Genomic DNA, 20174 nt, shown 5'->3' with positions numbered 1-20174 from the left:
GTTGTCCTATAGCTCTTCTTCCTTTTTCAGGTAACTCCTTGAAAAAACATATCAGTTCTTCCACTTTACTTCCTCTATCTTCTGAACTCCCTGAAATCTGGCTTCTGATCTCATCATTCATCTGGAATATTTGCCAAAGTGATGGGTATACTTCTCCCAGAAAGCTCTAGTCTTTCCCAATTCCCTGATGCTTGGCCCATAGTTAGTGCTTAATGACTTTCTTTGTTTGGTTACAGGAAATGTCAATTAACCTTTCCATTCCTCAGTTTCTTCACCTACATAATGGGCTGATAAAATCTCAATATTGCTTTCTACAGCTATTAGGGATTAATTTAGGTCTAAAGTCAGATTAGGAAAAAAAATATTGAATGACTCCTCAAAAGCTTTCATGTTCAATTTGGAAAGTATGAGAGTTTCTAATATTCTTAAGCTTTATTCACTTGGAGGATTACTGAAACTGTTAAATGAATAAAAAAGAGAAAAAAGTATTACATAAATTCACTCTTAGTAAGACTGAGCATGGGGCGGCTAGGTGGCACAGTGGATAGAGCACCGGCCCTGGATTCAGGAGTACCTGAGTTCAAATCCGGCCTCAGACACTTAACACTTACTAGCTGTGTGACCTTGGGCAAGTCACTTAACCCCAATTGCCTCACTAAAAAAAAAAAAAGACTGAGCAATGTTTTGTAATTACTTTAATTGTGAGTTTTGTTTTGCAAATTTTTTTCCTTAATAAATTGTATGAGCATTGAGGGAAAATAAAGTATATAGAGGCTAATGTATTTCATCTAATTCAGTACTTCTGAGATCTTTAGTCTGTTAAACATCTTGTGTATCTCCTACCTTAGAGTGCTTTTATAGCATTTTAAACAAACTGATTAACCTTAAAGCCTTTTAGCAAGGAAAAACTGCACTTTGCCTTTGGAAGTGAATGGTAAGTCATCCTAAAGAGAAACCAAAGTCATTATTTTAAGAGACAATAGAGCACTACAAAAATTAAATAGGTAATTTTAAATTTTTAACTCTCTAGTATAGACCTAATGGCAAGTACACTTAGACATTGGAGTTATACTGAAGTTATTCTTCTAGAGATCTAAGAACTCATCTCGTTAGGGGGTCATACAGCAGGTTGGGTTTTTTTGTTATTTAGTTAATTAGATCTGTCCGACTCTTTGTGACCTCATTTAGGGTTTTCTTGACAAAGATACTGGGTTGGTTTGCCATTTCCTTCTCCTGCTCATTTTACAGATGATCAACTGAGGCAAACAGGGTTAAGTCACTTGCCCAGGGTCACATTAACTAGTAAATGTTTCAGGCAGAATTTGAACCGAGTCTTCTCTTCCTTACTTCAGGGTCAACACTCTATCCTGCCACCTATCTGCTCTAGCATATAGAACAATAATTTAGGAAATTATACATTATTGTCCTGAAAGTGTTCAGTTTCAGCTGATCCAGCATACCATATTAATTTTACAGAGTTGTTTTTTTAACATTATTAGACTTTGAACAACTGATCAGATTGTTAAAATTGAATTATTTTGAAAATTTGGTATTTTTATATGTCTATGGCCTTGAATGGTAAACAGTATGCTTTGTGTCATTTTTAAACTCATAGTATTTAATTTTTCCCTCTTCTGTTATTTGCTAGCTATTAGATCAATTAGTTTAATACTTTGGATAATGTTTAATTTATTAACTGATGTATGCTAACTAGCAATATTTGCTTCTATATGAAAATAAATCTTTTGCTAATGCAAAGTTTTGTTAGCCTTATACATCAAGCCCTTTTATTCAGAAGAGAAGTCTGTCAGTGTACCTTTTGATTGTAACTAGGATTTATTTTGCATATTTACTTTGGGAATCATCAGGATACCTAAGATGGTGTCTCAGTCTCCCTTTGAACGGTACTCATGCACATGTGGTGAATACATGTAGAAGAATTTACTTTCACTACATCTCTTTGTTATTTGAGTTTGTACACTACACAGCTGGGTGCAGTGAGCTCTATATGCCCTGAAATTATGCAGATGACTCAACAGAGAAAGTATGACTGGTGTTCTTTTACTTCAGGCTAATTTTTTTCATCGTCCTCTTAAGATATAGGTTTCATAACTTCCTTGCAATAACACTCTGGCCTATACTCTTGAATATAAGAAATGCTTAGTCAAGACAGTGTTTATAAATCTCAATGCAGGGCAAAAGAGAAACAAGGACAAATTGGGAGTATGTCTCCCAATTCTCTTAGCCAAAACAAACAACCCCCCAACCCAAACAAACAAACAAACAAACCACAAACAAGAAAACAAAACCAAAACCCAAGTTCCCTCATGGAACAATTTATTCTCTGAAAGAGCCAGGAACCCCTTTACAGTTGCCCATAAAGTCCTAAATTGGTATATCTACTTCTAGATCTTGCATCCTCACCTGACAGATCTTATCCCTGATTGCTGCTTCTATTATCCTGTCCTCAACCACAATTCCTGCTTTGCTTTTTGCTGACATTCCTGTGGGGAGAGTAGTAATACTCCTAGTATTGCCTGCTACACCCTCCTCTCAACACAAACACACGGCTTTATCATCTGGCTCCAATAATAAATGTTATGGTTGCCCATAATTTCTCTGTTCTAACTAATACTCTTACACCCTCCTCCCCTTCCTCATAGGTACTTGTACCACTGCTTGAGTGATTCAAGAGCTTTTGGAAAATGAAAATTCCCTCCTCACAAGGGTTGGGGACCTTTCTTTTAGAGGCAATGGAAATGGATAGACTAAAGCCGGATGCCGAGTAGATGAACCCTTTACATTTATATTGTTAAATGTACAATATGCATTTATATTATATACATTGCAAAGTGCTTTTGTGGTTGTATAGCTAGTATATTGTAGGGCCAGCCAACGTTTTAGGTATCTTAACACCTATAGAGTCCTCTCTTCTAAGTTACACTGCCTCCACTCACTTTCTTCCTACTAGGACAATTAGTAGGCATTTAAGGGGAGAAACTACTTTGACTATGATCTATAACTGAAAGTCCCAGTTGAAAGACCCAGGGCTTTCAGAATGCCAAAGAACAGGGTTAGAATGAAATGCCAAAACATCAATCCCTAAAACCATGATCTTTTTAGAGTATGTGTCATGAACCTCTTTGTAAATCTGGTGAATCTTTGGACCCCTTCTCAGAATAATGTTTTAAAATACACAAAAGAAATAGATTTACAAAAGAAGTACAATTATATTGAAATATAATTATACATTTTTTAAAAGTTCCTGGACCTCAGGTGTTAAGAACCCACTTTAGACTATCAATATATATATATTTTTTTTTGGTGAGGCAATTGGGGTTAAGTAACTCGCCCAAGGTCACAAAGCTAGTAAGTGTTAAGTGTCTGAGGCTGGATTTGAATTCAGGTACTCCTGACTCCAGGGCCAGTGCGCTATCCACTGCGCCACCTAGCTGTCCCAAGGAACTTGTATTCTATCTCCCTTTTCTTTATCTTCATCCTCTCTACTTTCCTGTAGTTCAGGAAAACATGTTTAATCTGAGGATCCTATTTCAAGAAGAAAAAAGTACTGGAACTTACCTTTGAAGATGTTATTGCCACCTATTTCACTGTAATAGCCTTTAAAGCTATTAAGGTTAAGATTTTTGTTTTTCCTTGTATTTCATGTATCGCCATTTCCTATTTTTTATTCCCATAATTGGTTATAAATTCAAATTAATATCAACAGTTAACAACTATTGAATTATCTTAAAAAATTTTATTTTATTATTTTCCAGTTACATGTTACATGTAAGGATAGTTTTCAACATTTGTTTTCACTGGATTTTTAGTCTAAATTTTTCTTTTCTCCTCCCCTCCCTTCCTGTTTTCTCCCTTACATCACTTTGCACATATAATAGATGTTACTTAAAATAACCATGTGTTCTGTTTTTGAAATGAAAAACACTTATTTTTTAAAAGTAAGGATTGATTTACATTTTCCCCTATTTATTTAGTAAAATAAATGTTTGTAGGTTTCATTCAAACATTTCTTTTTCTTTCCCCAAGAGAACAGCATTATAAGGGAAAAAAAGAAGTTAAAAGAAGTGTTATGTAAATGAGTTTCTCTGTAATACATTAATGAAGTCTAAGTTGTGAAAAAAAATTGGATATTTTAGAAGGTTCAACATTAAGAAGGCTCACACATAGTTTAAAAGGTTTAGAATGAAATACCAAAAACTTAATCCTTAAACTCCAAACCTTGATCCTTTTAGTTATTCATTTGTTCTGTGGGTTAGGATTTTTTCCCCCTGGACTCCAGGAAGAATACAAATATTACAATAGAAGATTTAGTTTGAGGATTTCTTATCATGTACCTTCTGTAAAGTGAGAAAGGCAGTACAATTTGATGTACAAATTTACACACAGGTTGCATGTCTACTAAGTCATTTATTGCTTAAGGAATTAAATATTTGTAATTGAGAATAGTATTTAAGTCAATGCTTTTCCCAAATCACTTGTCTGCAAGGTATTGGAGAAAAATGTGAGAAGCTCTTAGAAGAAGGAAACTACTAATGGTTTTAATAGTATAGGTAAGACTTGCACAGGCTGTAAATTAAGAAGTTTGTCTTTGATTTCCACCCCCACCCCTACCCCTACCTTTTCAGGTGTTAACTATCTCCTTCTGTCCCATTCTGCCTTATGACTGTTAATATAACTTTTGCTACCATCCTTCCTTCATTTAAATATGCCACATTATATAAACTGTATAGACACTCTGAATCTTTACAGGAGGCAATTAGCTAGCTAATCTGACAAACTAGTTGATTTTTTTTTTTTACGCATGTTCCTTGCACAAGTCAGAATCTGATACCAATTAAATGGTGACAGCTTTGCCAATTCACAAGATCATGCTCTTCCATGGCTAGAAAGGGAGACAGCCGGCAGGGCCCAACGATACATGGAGATTCAGGTGCTGGGAGGGCTCCAACTTCCTCCTCCACTAGACGGCGGGGGGCCACACGCGGGCCTCGCCCTGCTCCGGACACTCCCCCCCCCCCCTTCCCTTACCCCACAAACCAGATAACTCGCCCCGGCTGTTTCCCCTTCAGCGAGGTCGGGAGTCCCCGCATTCGGGATCTCCCAGCACCGCCACGTGAGGCGAAGCAGGACCCGTTCACGGCGCATGCGCCTCTGCCCACCCTCCCCAGCGCGCTAGCGGATTCCCCCACAAGCCCCCCGACCAGCCCTGACGGACCCCATATCCGGCCGCTCCCTCACCCAGGTCGGCCAGACGCGGCCAGGGCCGCAGTTTACACGTCCGTAAAAGAGTCACTAGCTGCTCCCGCCATAAAAAGCCAAACTAGTTGATCTTAATGAGAGGAGTTTACAGTAACTGATCTTTAAAGTATTTTCTCTCAGAAAAATAATAGGTACTTTTAACATGACCTTCTGGAAATGTCTCAATTAATTCTAATGTTTCTAATTTTTGGCCTTTTAGAAGAATTCTAGAAACTTGACAACTAGGGATCTTATATCCAAGTCTTTGTTTGGCCCTGGTTTTAGTCCAGTGATGGAAGCTTTGTCCAGTTCTAGTTGAGTGGCAATGGAGAGCCATTGTTCCAGTGGAGAGAGATGAGATGGGCTTTTGTTGCAGTCAGTAAGACTATTGTAAGTACTGAACTTTTTCAGACAGCATCCAGCTTAGTCTCTTCATTCTACTCATTTGTAAGAGAGAACCATACACATACATGTAACTAATTGGTCTGTCCAGATCTCATTTGAGAAGGAATGATGCAGGAAGAGATGGAGAGATAGGAGGTTATAGTCAGAAGAATTTCATAGTCCTTGTTCATGGAAGTGGAATACTCATAGGTGAATCATGACCCTCCCTGGGTGGTATAACTGAAGTAAAGTGAAGGAGGAATGGAATGAAATCATGGACTTGGGAATTGTGAGTCAGATTGTTCAGTTGGTAGGTCAGAATGTTTGAGGGACCATCCATACACAAGGTGAAATCACTAAGTATAGGGACAGGATTTTAGGTGGTGAGGAAGAGTACACCAGTTCTGAACTCCTTCAAGGAGAGAGAATGACCAGGGATCTAATAGATAATGCATTCAGGCAGACAGGAAACAAACCTTTATTAAACATCCACTATGTTACAGACACTATGCTAAGTGTTTTACAAATATAATTTCATTTGATCTTCACAACGACCTGGGAGGTAAGTGTTATTTATTTATTTAATTTATTTTTTATTTTTGGGTGGGGAAATGGGCTAAGTGACTTGCCCAGTGTCACACAGCTAGTAAGTGTCAAGTGTCTGAGTTTGCACTCAGGTCCTCCTGAATCCAGGACTGGTGCTTTATCTACTGTGCCACCTAACTGCCCCCAGTAAGTGCTATTTATTATCCCCATTTCACAGTTGAGGAAACCGAGACAGAGTCATATACTTGCCCCAGGTCACAATCTAGGAAGTGTTAGAGGCTGGATTTGAACTCAGGTCTTCCTGACTCCATTCTATCTACTGTAGCACCCATTGTAGGTACTGGATAATGATTTATCTGGATATAGCAGACCTCAAAAAATAAGAAATTGTTAAGTAATGGAAGCAAATGAAGACTATGGAAAGGAAACTGGGGAGCAATGAATGTTCCTAATCTCCCTCCTGGTCCAGTATGTTGGGAGGCATGAGAGAAGGTGCATCCAGTATACTGGAAAAGATCCCTGAGAATGCATTATTTTTGTGGGAAGTCAGAAGATGGAAGGAGTGAAGAAAGAAAATATCTAGCATCAAAGGAAGTTTGTTAACAATAGAATTTGAGTTCCACAAGGAAGGGCAAGATGTTTCTTCAAAATTTGGGAGGGATATGGCTATGGTGAAATGGGATGAAAGAAAAGGGAATGGTAGTAGTGAAAGGGTGGGGTTATTTTGAATTACATTGTTTGAGGCTCTCACTCCCTTTGGCTTCTTAATTTTTCCATGGGTAGTCTAAGTCTTGTCCCTATCCCTAAAATGTTCAATATTTCCTTTCCTTAGGTTTTAAGTGAAAACTCAAAATCCTAGAAGTCTACACAAGTCCAGGCCATTCCTCCCATCTGAAGGAAAGGTGGAATTTGAATCCACTTTCCCTTCCTCCTCTTACACATCCCTACCAGGATAATTACATATAAATAAGAGTATCTAATTTATGATCCATTACAGGAAGAAGAAAGAGAATACAGTGTCGATTTGTCAAATGATCCATGTATGACCAATGGTCACTGTGTTTACTTATTTATAAAATGAAGGGATTGAACAAGAAGATCCTTAAGATCTATTACGACCTGTGATTCTGAGATATAGGCTTATGAGATGGGACAGCAGAGAACCTAGATCAATGGGAATTTGTACAGAACAATGGAATGGACTCATAGTTGCACTATAAAATGTTTACTTTGTGTTTGGCTTACGGCATGTGAGCCAAACAGGACACTGCTTGGTTTGGATGTGCATGTGCATGTGCGTGTGCTTGCATACCTGCACGAATGAGTGTATATTTGAATATGTGTCAAACTGCCCACAAGGAGCTTGTATTAGAATGGTGGGGACACATGCCCTTATAGTTATATGAAACACATAGAAAGCAGATACCAAGTTATCTTGTCAGGGAAGGCACTAACAGTTTGGGAGGGTAGGGTGGGTTAGGGTGGGTTAGGGGTAGAGTTTGATTAAGATGATGGCAAAGGAAAATAACATGCTAGAGGGAATGGGGAAAGAAAGTACATTAATGCAGTGTTGGTGGAGCTGAGAACTAGTCCAACCATCCTGGAAAGCAATTTGAAATTATGCTCCAAAAGTGATTAAATTGTACATACCCAATACCACTACAAGGTCTATACCCCAAAGAAATCAGAGAAAAAGGAAAAGGACCTGTATGTATAAAAATATTCATAGGAATTCTGTTGTACAAAGAACTGGAAATTGAGATGTCCATCAATTGTGGAATGACTAGACATTGTTGTTGTTGTTTTGGTGAGGCAATTGGAGTTAAGTGACTTGCCCAGGGTCACACAGCTAGTAAGTGTCAAGTGTCTGAGGCCAAATTTGAACTCAGGTCCTCCTGAATCCAGGGCTGGTGCTCTATTCACTGCGCCACCTGGCTGCCCCATGACTGAATATTGTTGTGCTGTATGTAAGAAATGATGAAGGGAATGGTTTCAGAAGATCCAGGGAAGATATATGAACGTATGCAAAATGTGAACAGAACCAGGAGAACAATCTGTGCAGTAATGACAATATTATAAAGATAATCAATTATGAAAGACAATAACTCTGATCAACACAATAACCCACTACCATTCCAAAGGACTCATGGTAAAAGGTGCTATCTACCACTAGATAGAGAACTGATGGACTCAGAGTGAAGATTGTTGCATATTTTTTCTTTCTTTCATTTTTTTTCTAGAACTTTGCTAATGTAGAAATTTATTTTGTATGACTTCATATTTTAAATGGGTCTTGCATTGCTTGCCTTCTTTTTTTTTTTTTTTTTTTTAGTGAGGCAATTGGGGTTAAGTGACTTGCCCAGGGTCACACAGCTAGTAAGTGTTAAGTGTCTGAGGCCGGATTTGAACTCAGGTACTCCTGACTCCAGGGCCGGTGCTCTATCCACTGCGCCACCTAGCCACCCCTATTGCTTGCCTTCTTAATGGGTGAGGTAGGAAGTGGGGGAAGAAGAGAATTTGGAACTGAAAATAAAATAAAATTCAGTGAAAAAAAAAAAAAGAACACTGAGCTTAGAAGCAGAAGACCTAGGTGGGTAACTTTTGGAAGGTCACTTAACTTTTCATCATTGCTTTACTCATCTATAAAATTAGGTTAACTTTTACACTAATTTTGTTACGAAGAACATGATTTGTAAAGTTTAAAATAATATTTAATTTGTGGGCAGTTGTTTTTCTGCTGTTTTCTGCACAGCTCATTGATTTCTCAACATTTGGGCTTTCTGCCATAGAGTGTGTTAGTTTTTTGAGAGATGGAATTGGCTAATAATACCACTGAGGACCCCCCCCCCCCAAACAAAAAAAAAAGGAAGAAAGTGGTCAGGGAGAGCATGCCAGTTATGGGGTATAGCCAGTGCTAAAAAGCGCAGAGAAGACAGATGGAATGTCATATAAGTGGCTTAATATGACTGGACAATTCAGTGTGTACAGTGGAATAATATACTAGTGAGAGTGGTAGGTCTAGGGCAGGTAGTGAAGGGCTTTAAATAAAAAACACAGTTTACTTTTGATCTTGGAATTTATTTTGTAGCATGGTTCTCAGTTTCCTTTATTGGATCTTAAGTGAAGTAATACCTACAAATTTTAGGTGTCCTTCCCCCCGACCCTGGTTCTGTACTGAGCTCTTTTTTTTCCCTTCATGCTATCTTGCTTTATGATCTCTTCAGTTACCATGGATTTAATGATCATCTATATGCAGATGATTTTCATATCTATTTATCCAGCCCTAGCCTTTCTCCTAACCTATAATAATAGTGATATTTTGCCAACTGCCAATTAGACATCCTGAACTAGAGAAATAGCTCAAACTCAACATGTCCAAAATATAGATAATTATCTTTTCCCCAAATTCTTACCTTCTCCTTAATGTCCTTGTTACTCTTGAGGACACCACCATCCCTCCCAGTCACCTAGGCTTGCAACCTTGCTATCATTCTGGAGTCTTCACTTCTCCCACACTCAACTTACATATCCAGTCTATAGTCATCAGTCAGTCAAATAAATATATAGTGTCTGTTATGTGTGTGAGACATGTCATGTTTCTACTTTCACAACATCTTTTGTATGTTTTCTTTTTACTCACATAAGTCATTACTTTGGTCCAGGCACTTATTGCCTCTTTCTTAGACCATTGCAATAACTTTCTGGTTGGTTTTCCTACCTCAGATCTCCCCTGACTCTAATCCATCCTCTACCCAGTTGCCAAAGTGATCTCTCTAAAAAATATAGGTCTGACCATGCCACTCCTGTGTCAATAAAAACTCCATTACTCTATCTATGATCAAATGTAAAGTCTTCAGTTTGTCTTTTAAACCCCTTCATAATCAGGTTCCTTTTCTGTTCATGTTATTTAGCTATATTGATCTACTAATTATTTCTCACACAAGACAATCCATATTATAATTCTATGCCTTTTAATTATCTGTCTTCCATGCCTGGAATGAAACTCTGTTCCTGATTTCCCTGGCTTTCTTCTAACTCAGCTCTAATCCCAACTTCTGCAAAAGTCCTTGCATAGGAAGAGTAGTATATATTACTTGCATTTTATTATTGCTTCATTTATCAATCACTTATTAATTTCTTTCACTGTGTATGTTTGTGTTGTGTATTTGTATGTATATATGTATGAGTATGTCAGTATTCCTGATTTTACCATCACCCTTAACTGTTCAGTCTTGTGTATTTGTATGCACATATATGTGTATGTATGTATGTATGTGTGTATGTCAGTATTCCTGATTTTACCATCACCCTTAACTGGTCCAGAATTCTGAAATTCCTTTTTCAGACTATAATCTGATTCATCCATTTTTTTTTCTCAGTCTCACAACTTCTAACTTTATTTTTGCCCTCATTATGATCCCCAGTCATTCCATCTGTCCCTACTCTTCTAGTACATATCCCTGAAATGACATCACATGCCTCTTTTTGAGATCTCTGTCCTATAAATAGTCGATTCATCTTTTCACTTCCCTCTTCCCTTGAATCCTTCCTTATCACTAGTCATCCTTTTCAAACTACAGCCCTGAATTACCACCCCACCCTTCCCCTGCTTTCTCTGAAGGAAGACACATGACCCCATGTGTTGTCTACTATAAATTTATGTTCTTTAATCTTAACTGTGCCCTCACTATTGCACATCAATCCTTTCCCCCTTCTCTGAATAGTTCTCTCACACTCCTCATAGCATCTTTTCTCAATTTTCTCTCTCCAAGACAGCTATATTACCTCGTCCCTCTCGCAGTAGAGGACCTTAGAAATTGAGGGCATCTATGATGACCTTCCTCTTTTCCTCAATTCTATATTTCAAATCTCCCCAGCCTCATGCCCAATTCTCTCTTTTGAGCCAGTCTCAGAAGAAGAGAGAGTCCTTTTCCTTGTAAAGGCCAATATCTTTACTTATGTCTCTCCCCACCTTCTTCCAGTTTGTTCCTTTGATTATCCTGGCTCTTTCTCTAATCTTTAATTTCTTTTTACCAGGGGAGTTCTTTGTTAATGCCTCCAAACATGTCCAGATCTGCTCCCTTCTTGGAAAAACCTTAACTTGACCCTGTTATCCCCTTAAGCTATTGTCCTATATCTGTCCTCCCCATCACAATAAACTCTAAGAAAAAGCTGCCTGTTCTTTGCTCCATTTCCTCTTTTCCCACCTCTTAATCTCTGCCAATGTTTTTCTTTTTGGTCACTCAACTGAAACTGCATTCTCCAAGTATTCTGATCTCTCCACAAGTCCTTTCCCCATTGTAAACGACCAAAACACACACAAGCCTTCCTATACCTGAAAATAAAATCTAGAGAATTGTCATAATAACTCCTTCATGAAGGAGGCAATCAAATGTAGAAAAAAACGCTAAACTTGGATGCAGAAGATTGGGGTACTAGTCACCAGTTTTGCTGTTACCTAGTTGTGTAACTTGAGGAATTTGCTTAACTTCTAAGTTCTTGTCTAGCTCACAAATTCCGTGACAGTAAGATCTGTTTATTACATTTTTTGCTAATATCTAAGGAGATACAATATACCTGATGAAACTGAGCTTTGTCAGCTTTTGGTTGTCACCGAAGTGAGATGGTTCAAAAATATCCCCTAAAATTCATTTTCTCCAATTTTTGTTTAAAATTGAAACATTTTAAAACTTCCTACAGTATCTTTTTTTTTCCTACAGTATCTTTTGTTTTTTGTTTTGTTTTGTTTCATTTTGTGGGGCAATGAGGGTTAAGTGACTCTGGGCGAGTCACACAGCTAGTAAGTGTCAAGTGTCTGAGGCCAAACTTGAACTCAGGTCCTCCTGAATACAGGGCTGGTGCTTTATCCACTGCACCACCTAGCTGCCCGCCCCCCCCCCCCCCAGTATCTTTTAAAAATATGGTTTTTCAGGTTAAAACTTTGAAAGAAAGTATAAAGGATGAAATTTTTTTACTTTAGTTTCTTTGCATCTTTTTCATATTTTAGGTAAAAGCTATGTAGTTAGAAGCATTCTCTCACTCCTGAATTATTTTACTTTTCCTCTGATACTCAACATTTTGCTTATTGGATTTTTTTTTTTTGGTTGGGCAATGAGGGTTAAGTGACTTGCCCCAGGTCACACAGCTAGTAAGTGTCAAGTGTCTGAGGCCAGATTTGAACTCTGGTCCTCCTGACCCCAGGGCCAGTGCTCTATCCACTGTGCTACCTAGCTGCCCGCTAATATTGGATTTTAGTAGTTTTGGAGTTCATCCATAGGCTAGTTTAGCATGGAGACTTTAAAAAATAAACAACTTTGGAAGCCTAGTAAATCATTCATTAATTCTATTTAGAACCTACTAATGCTAGAAACTAATACACTAGAAATCTACTTAAATCTGTCATTGACAGTGTTTATCTTTGTGCCAATTTGAACTCATGTTTTCCTGCTATGGAGTTGCCCTCTGAATTTCTTCCATCCTTTTTGCTTGTAAATATTTTATATTTAGGGTACTCAACTTACACAATTCCTAGTGGCCAAAACATATATCTGACTGCTGGTGGTGCTGAAGATCATTCATTCCAAATTTTCTGGGACTACCTACTTTTCTTTTTTGGGGCAATTGATTTTTTTTTTTCAGGGCAATGTGGGTTAAGTGACTTGTCCAGGGTCACACAGCTAGTAAGTGTCAAATGTCTGAGTCTGGATTTGAACTCAGGTCCTCCTGAATCCAGGGCCAGTGCTCTATCCACTGTGCCACCTACTTGCCCCTGGGACTATCTACTTTCAAGATGGAAAGTTTTCTTTCTTAGGAAGGTATTCTGGGTTGGTGTGGAAGAGATAAAGAGTTTTAATCTTAAAGGGAAGCTCATGTTTAATATATATCTTCTTGCTCAAGTACTTGGACTTAAGCTAACATTTGACTGATAGATTGCATGAAAGTTGATCCTGCCATCTTCTGAAATTTCTCATAGTACTTTGTAAAAAGGCACAAAACGGGGCAGCTAGGTGGTGCAGTGGATAAAGCACTGGCCCTGGATTCAGTAGGAACTGAGTTAAAATCTGGCCTCAGACACTTGACACTTATTAGCTGTGTGACCCTGGGCAAGTCACTTAACCCTCATTGCCTCATACACACAAAAAAGTACAAAAGAAAAATCCAAAAATTCTGTCTCATTGTATGCTTAGCAGATGCTCTCAATTTATTTGATAGTAAATTCCTCTAGAGCATAAACAATGTTGTATTTTATCTTTGTGTATCTAGCACTGAGAATAATGACTTGCCTATTATAGGAATATAAGAAATGTGGTTTTGAATCTAATCAAATTGAATCGTTTATTGACAAAGTGGAAAGATAGATTATCATGAAAAATTGTTGCTAGTTATTATTGTTTTGTTTAATATTTAAAGATTTGTGTTGTGAATTGAATGCCTGGACCGATTGAATTAGATGATAACTGATTAGAAATTATGTATTGAGTGCCTGTTATCTGTAAAATGGCTTGTTAGACCCTCATGTAGAGTATTGCCCCTCTCTTTAAGTTCACATTACCAATGAAAAAAATAACAATAAAAAGTAACAAGGGTCAAGTAAGGGACACAACCATTGAGTACAATGGGAGTTAGAGGCAGAGAAGTATTACTTTGGACTGGCGTGGTCAGGAAAACTCATACACTAAAAGATGGGCTTTAAGCTGTATGTTGAATGAAGACTAGGTTTTCAGCAGTAGGACAGTGAGGTGGCACAGCGGATAGAGTGCTGGGCCTCCAGTCAGGAAGACCTGAATTCAAAACCACCCTCAGACACTAGCTATGTGATCCTAGGCAACTCACTTAACCCTGCTGGTTCAGTTTTCTCATATGTAAAATGAGCTGGAAAAAGGAAATGGAAAACAGCTCCAGTATCTTTTCCAAGAAAACCTCAAATGGAGTCACAGAGGGTTGGACATGTGGGAAAAATGACTCAACAACAAGGGTTTCATTAGAGGGAAAGGAGAGGGCACAGAGGTAGGAGAGGATAATGTATTCTATGGACCCTGAAAGTTTCAAATAGATGATTCCTTCAGGGGAGTAATGTCAAATAAGGCTGAATAGGTAAGTTGAACCTTAAGTATTAGGATAAGAAAGTTGAACTTTTATAGATAATGAGGCCCCCTTTATCTTAGATTTTGTGCAGGAAAACTGTGAGTAAAGATCATTCTGATTGCTTATATGTAGGCTCGTACCACAATTTTTTTAGCCATTCTTCAATTGATGTATCTCTTCTTTGTATCCATGGTTTGTGGGTTTTTTTGCTATCACAAAGTGCTGCTATAAATATTTTCATCTATATGGGGACTATCTTCTTACCAATGATTTCTTTGGGGTATAGGCCTACTTACTAATGAGAACTCATACTTGTTATGATTCATTTTGTGTTTAATGGCTTTTGACAGCCAGTCTTTCTTTTTAATCATCTAAAAGTTTGTAAAAGCCATAGCACACAACCCAGGAACCACAATGTCTTTTAGGAATACTGTTTACATGGAATGATATTCTATTGGCTACCACTAGGTATATATGACACTTCTCACATTTCTGGATTCTAATATGGAATGTTGAACTGTCGGTGAAATACTATCAGTTATTACACGCCTTGAAGATAGGCTTCAGCAGTGCTCCTAAAATGTACTGAATGCCTTTTATAACATCTTTATTATTTTAATAAAAAGTTCAATAACACGTTTCATGTTACAGAACTAGTTGGGAGAAAATTATTTTTGGCATTTTAATATTGGTTACATGATTATTCAAGCCAAATGGTGCCTTTTGTACTAATAAACAAATTTGTATTTCTAAAACAGTATTGTTTTTGGCATCTTATCATGCCATTTCTTGCATATCATCTTACATGTAGAGTCAAGTCTTATGCAATAAGTACTCATTAACATTGATCTAAATTCAGGTCCTTTCTTTGTTGTCTGCTGCCTGACCCTTGATAAGTGCTCAACTTCAGTGAACTTGAGTTTCCTCATGTAAAATGTGGGGATACAAGATAGCCTCTAAAGCTTCCTTTCCTTTCTGGATTGATAGTAGGATGTATTTATTGTATACATAATTTATGACATTTAAGCTGAAGTATTTGAAAAATGACTCTAACCTTGAAAAAGATGTCACTGTGATAGAGTAGATCTGGAGTCTAGACCTGAGACCGGATCCTGGCTCTGATATATACTGCCTAAGTGACCTTGTACAAGTCATTTAAACCCTAAATCTCCTTACCTCTTCCACTCTACTCCATAGGTAATAAACTAGTTTTTGTCTTAAATCTTTTCCTTTGTTACTTCTTCTATCTTCTTGTACTCACTGAGATCCAGCACCCTCTGGATTGCAAAGCTTCCCTGAACTCCCAGACTTTCCCTGACCTGCCAAGACCTGTCAATTTCATTTCATTCACCAAGGGGTCGTGGTAGGGGGAAGAAAAGATGTATAACCAGTGCAGGAGTTATGGCCTGGGAAAGAACTGAGGAACTGAGGGATCGGAGATCACGCTGAGGACAACAAACAGGATTTGGAGTTGCAAGGCATAGGGAGAGGTGGAATGACAACATATTATGATCAGATAAAGGAATTTCTGAGTTCATGAACATCTAAGTGAAACACTTATGGGTGATGATCAAGGGTATGACCAATTCTTGTGTAACTGGGGGGAAGTGGGCAGAGTGGAGGAGTAGTTCATGGAAAATAAATTGGGGAATTGAGAAGTTAGGTTATTTCAGGGAGTATCAATATGTATGTTAAAATCCCATAGTATGAGGACAAGAGTTAGGAAAGAGATAAAGATTGTGACCCAAGCACTGAATTTATGGAAGATGAGTGTCCTTGAAGGAAAGCAGCCACCAGTGATTAATTCAGTGATAAATATAGATTGAATGAACCTTAAAGGAGAAGTTAATGATCCACAGTGATAGAGGGAAAGCCTAGAAGGGCTAATGAGAAATAAGAATAATTCCATCCCCCATTACAGCCAGTGAGTATGAATGAAAGTACAACTTGTCAATGAGATTTTATTAAGTACCAGTTCTGTGTCAGACACTGTGCTAAGTTCTGGGGATGCAAAGAAAGCTAAGAGACAGCCACCACCCTCAAGGAGCTTACAATCTAATGGGGAGATGCAAACAAATATATACAAATAAGTTATATGCAAGACAATTAGAAAATAATTGAGAGGGGAGGCATTAAAATAAAGAGGGGTAGGGAAAGGCTTCCTCTGGAAGATGGGATTTTAGTTGGGACTTAAAGGAAGCCAGTGAAGACAGCAGGCAAAGATGAGGCCTGGAGGAAAGCAAGAGAAAAATGTCCAAACTGATAGATGGAGTGTCTTGTTCATGAAGCATCAAGGAGGCTGGTGTCACTGGATCCAAAAGTACAGAGGGGAAAATAAGGTATGAGAAGGCTGGAAAGGTGGGAAGAAGACTAAGTTAGGAAGGGATTTGCAAGCCAGGTTTTATCTTTGATGTTGGAGGCAATACAGGGCTACTGCAGTTTATTGAGTAGGGGGTGACACTATTACACCTGCACTTTAAGAAAATCACTTTGATGGCTGAATGGAGGATGGATTAGGGTGAGGAAAGACTTCAGACAGGCAGAACCATTTTCACGCTATTGCAGTAATCCAAGTGTGAAGTGATGAGGGCCTGTACCAGAGTGGTTATAAGCATTAGACAAGATAAGGGAGCATATTTGAGAGATTGTGCAAAAATGAAATTGACAGGTCTTGGCAGGTCAGGGAAAGTCTGGGAGTTCAGGGAAGCTTTGCAATCCTCAGTGAGTACAAGAAGATGGAAGAAGTAACAAAGGAAAAGATTTAAGACAAAAACTAGTTTATTACCTATGGAGTAGAGTGGAAGAGGTAAGGAGATTTAGGGTTTAAATGACTTGTACAAGGTCACTTAGGCAGTATATATCAGAGCCAGGATCCGGTCTCAGGTCTAGACTCCAGATCTACTCTATCATAGTGACATCTTTTTCAAGGTTAGAGTCATTTTTCAATACTTTTCTTTTTTTTTTTTTTTTTTTTTTTTTTTCACTATGAAAAAAGACATTTATTTCAGCATCAACAACACACCAAGGCTCTGCCTGACTTAGGTTCAAAGGGAAAGGGGCTGTCCAGGCTCAAGGGCAAGGGAAGGATATGTAGGAATTCAGATTTTGGCCTGGGAGATTAAAGGGCAGGGGGAGGGGGGGTTATTAGGAATACTTGGCCTGGGAGAATAAAGACTGGGGTAAACTTGTACCTTGCTAAGGTGGACAAGGGATAATCTACGTAAAGCAAGGGAGACAAAATGGGGTTTAGGACTTGGGGGGGGGGGGAAGACCTGCTGAAACCATGATTTCCAGGGAGAAGAAACAGAACTCACCCAAGGCCCTCCACTGCTTCCCAAAGAGGAAGGGCCCAAGGCAGACTCAGCCATTCCCCAATCAGGGACTACTACTCATCCTCCATGCTGAAGGCTTCACTTATAGATTTTTCACTTATAGATGTTTTCCTTTTTGAGTTCCATGGATCCAGGTCTGTGCAGTGGAAGGCATCATGAGCTCCTCCTGAGCCCTCCCCAAAGTAGGGCCAAGATGAAGGGAGAGAGGAGGGGGCGACACAAACAGCACACAGCCCACCCTCAGTTCTCCCAGCGTGGTCTCAGAGGAGTCCATCTCCAGCAGGGCCAGCTGCCACCTCACTACTTGAGCACCAGCATGGCCTCAGTCCCATCCTGGCGCTTCAGGTGGAGGCCGTGGGTGAGGTAGTACTCCCGCCGCAGGAAGGCGTAGAAGTAATCTGAGATGAACAGGATCTGCCCAACATTGAACGTCAGCGTGATGGCATAATAGAAATTGGAGTTAGCACTTCCTGCATAAATCCAAAGATGCCATAAAACTGGAAAAAGCAGGGAGCAGACAATCATCACACAGGAGAGGAAAAAGATGTTCCGAAGGAATCTGTAGAGATGGCTCCACACTGGCAGAAAAGCCAAGTACAGGGCGACATCCCCCACTGTGGGGTAGGACTTGAAAATCGAGATAACAGCAATCTGGATGAACATGAAGAACATGGGATGATCCTTCAACTTCACTGCTAAGGGAATGGTGTAGAAGAAGACATTGATCTGAAATACGCAGACAAAGAAGAGGCTGAAGTGTTCAAACATTTCTGCAAAGAAGTACCAGAAGAGACCGATGTTTGGAGTCAGATCAGGAACAGAAAGTATGAAGCCATAAACAGAAGGAATGAAATCCCAGGAGCTGAGCAGGAAGAATGAGAGGCAGATGATAACCACTAGGCTTCCTACGTACATCACAGTGTATTGTCCTGTGAAGACCCAAAAGGCTTTGCTTTGCAGTTTCACAGGAAGGTACTGCCGCTGGAGAAGATACAGCAGCCCTGGTACAAACAAGGTGATTGGATACAGAGACTGGTACGTTGCTAAGGCCAGAAAAATGGCACTAAGAAAGGCACTACCTTTTACTGTAGCCAAAATGAAGAAAGCAATGATGGTGTTGTTTATGGCACAAGTGGACTTAGCAACACAAGATAACACTGTGTAGGGATTTAAAAGATAGAACAGTGCTACTTTGAGGGGGATATAGCGCATTTCCATAGGGGTCCGTATGAGTTCAGCCACGTCCGAGGCATACTGATCCAATTCAAGAAGGAGTTTCTGCTTTTTAACCACCACCTTGTTGTAGTCCTGGATTGCAAAATACAGTGCAACTGCAGTAAGTGCATCAGTTACCATAAATACCAACTCCGCATAGTCAATCAGGAAATGGAAAAGATATATTATTAGCGGTGTTTCATGGAAAACTGCTCCAGAATAGGGAGACACTCCCAAATCCAATAGAGAGAGTCCTTCAACCACTCGTTTCCAGGCGTTGAGCGGAGACACCACCTCCACCCTCTCGGAGATGAAGTCGGCTAGGTTAGAGCGAAAAAGCAGAGCCCGCACAGTGACGGCCGCCACCAGCACCAGGGCCAGAGGAGCCGCCATGTTAGCGGGGGCGGGAGAGCAGCTCAATACTTTTCTAATTTATTTCTATTTAAGTCTAATTTCTTCTAGATTACTTTCCATTTCCCAGAAGTATTTTTTTTTAAATTATTGAATTTTTAAAAATTATTGAATCCTTACCCCAGTAGTTTGTGTTGGGTTTATTGATTATTATGCTACTGTGTTCTATTGCTTGTGCCTCTTGTGTATAAATAGCATGTTATAGTGTAAAGAATGCTGGATCTGGATGTGATTTCAAACTTCAGCTCTGAGTATTTGACAACTCAGAGGATAGACTGGAGTGGGGAGAAACTTGTGACAGGAATTCTATTTGTATAACCTAGGCAAGAAGTGATGGAGGCTAGCACCAAAGGCCTTGTCAGAGGAGAGAAGGGGTCAAATGTGAAGTAAATGTGACAACATTGCATAGGGAGTTGAGAATCATTGACATGTAGTTGAGATCCCAGGTGACTGAGATTATGGTAATGTTCTAATTGGAGTTAGGAAGAGGGAAGGGTTGGGGGGGAGAGATAATTAGTTTTGGACATGAGTTTAAGATGAAATATGAGTTTGAAATGTTCAATAGGCAATTTAAGATGCAAGTCTGGAGATTGGGAAAGAGTTTAGGGCTAGATAAGTAGATCTGAGAATCATTGAATTCCTGGGAACTCATGAGATCACCAAGTGAAATAATGTAGAGGAAGAAGAGATTTTTAATGGGATTGGAGTTAGGAAGATTCTTACTAGATGTACGATCCTGGACAAGTCACTTAACCACCCTCTTTAACCTCAGTTCTCTCCTGTGTTAAATGAGCCGGTGAAGGAAATGGCAAACCACTCCAGTATCGTTGCCAAGAACTGATTTATAGAGTTTGGGTATCTGAGGCTCTGGTAGGAGGATAATATGTGGATGTGTTGTGCTCTATTTCAAGGCCAAACACGTGTCCTACCCCTTTCCCTCCT

General features: G+C 39.1%; 2 protein-coding genes and 1 non-coding gene across 3 annotated transcripts in view; 1 reads left to right on the top strand and 2 right to left on the bottom strand.

Moving 5' to 3' along the window:
* The window catches only part of LOC122736441 (solute carrier organic anion transporter family member 4C1-like), a 106741-nt gene that overhangs the window by 20605 nt on the left and 65962 nt on the right, over positions 1 to 20174 (top strand). The window lies entirely within an intron of this gene.
* Positions 4821 to 4945, bottom strand: LOC122737782. Its single transcript, XR_006354558.1, has one exon. It is a non-coding gene; the product is annotated as a small nucleolar RNA SNORA24 (small nucleolar RNA).
* On the bottom strand, positions 17705 to 19230 carry LOC122736442 (phosphatidylinositol glycan anchor biosynthesis class U protein). Its single transcript, XM_043978658.1, has one exon. The coding sequence runs from the start codon at positions 19212 to 19214 to the stop codon at positions 17907 to 17909; it is 1308 nt and encodes a 435-aa protein (XP_043834593.1). The 5' UTR covers positions 19215 to 19230; the 3' UTR covers positions 17705 to 17906.

Source organism: Dromiciops gliroides, chromosome 1 (assembly GCF_019393635.1).
Source record: "Dromiciops gliroides isolate mDroGli1 chromosome 1, mDroGli1.pri, whole genome shotgun sequence".
NCBI classification, from domain to species: domain Eukaryota; kingdom Metazoa; phylum Chordata; class Mammalia; order Microbiotheria; family Microbiotheriidae; genus Dromiciops; species Dromiciops gliroides.
Note: the sequence above shows the minus strand (reverse complement) of the source record. Positions and strands in the feature narration are given on the sequence as shown.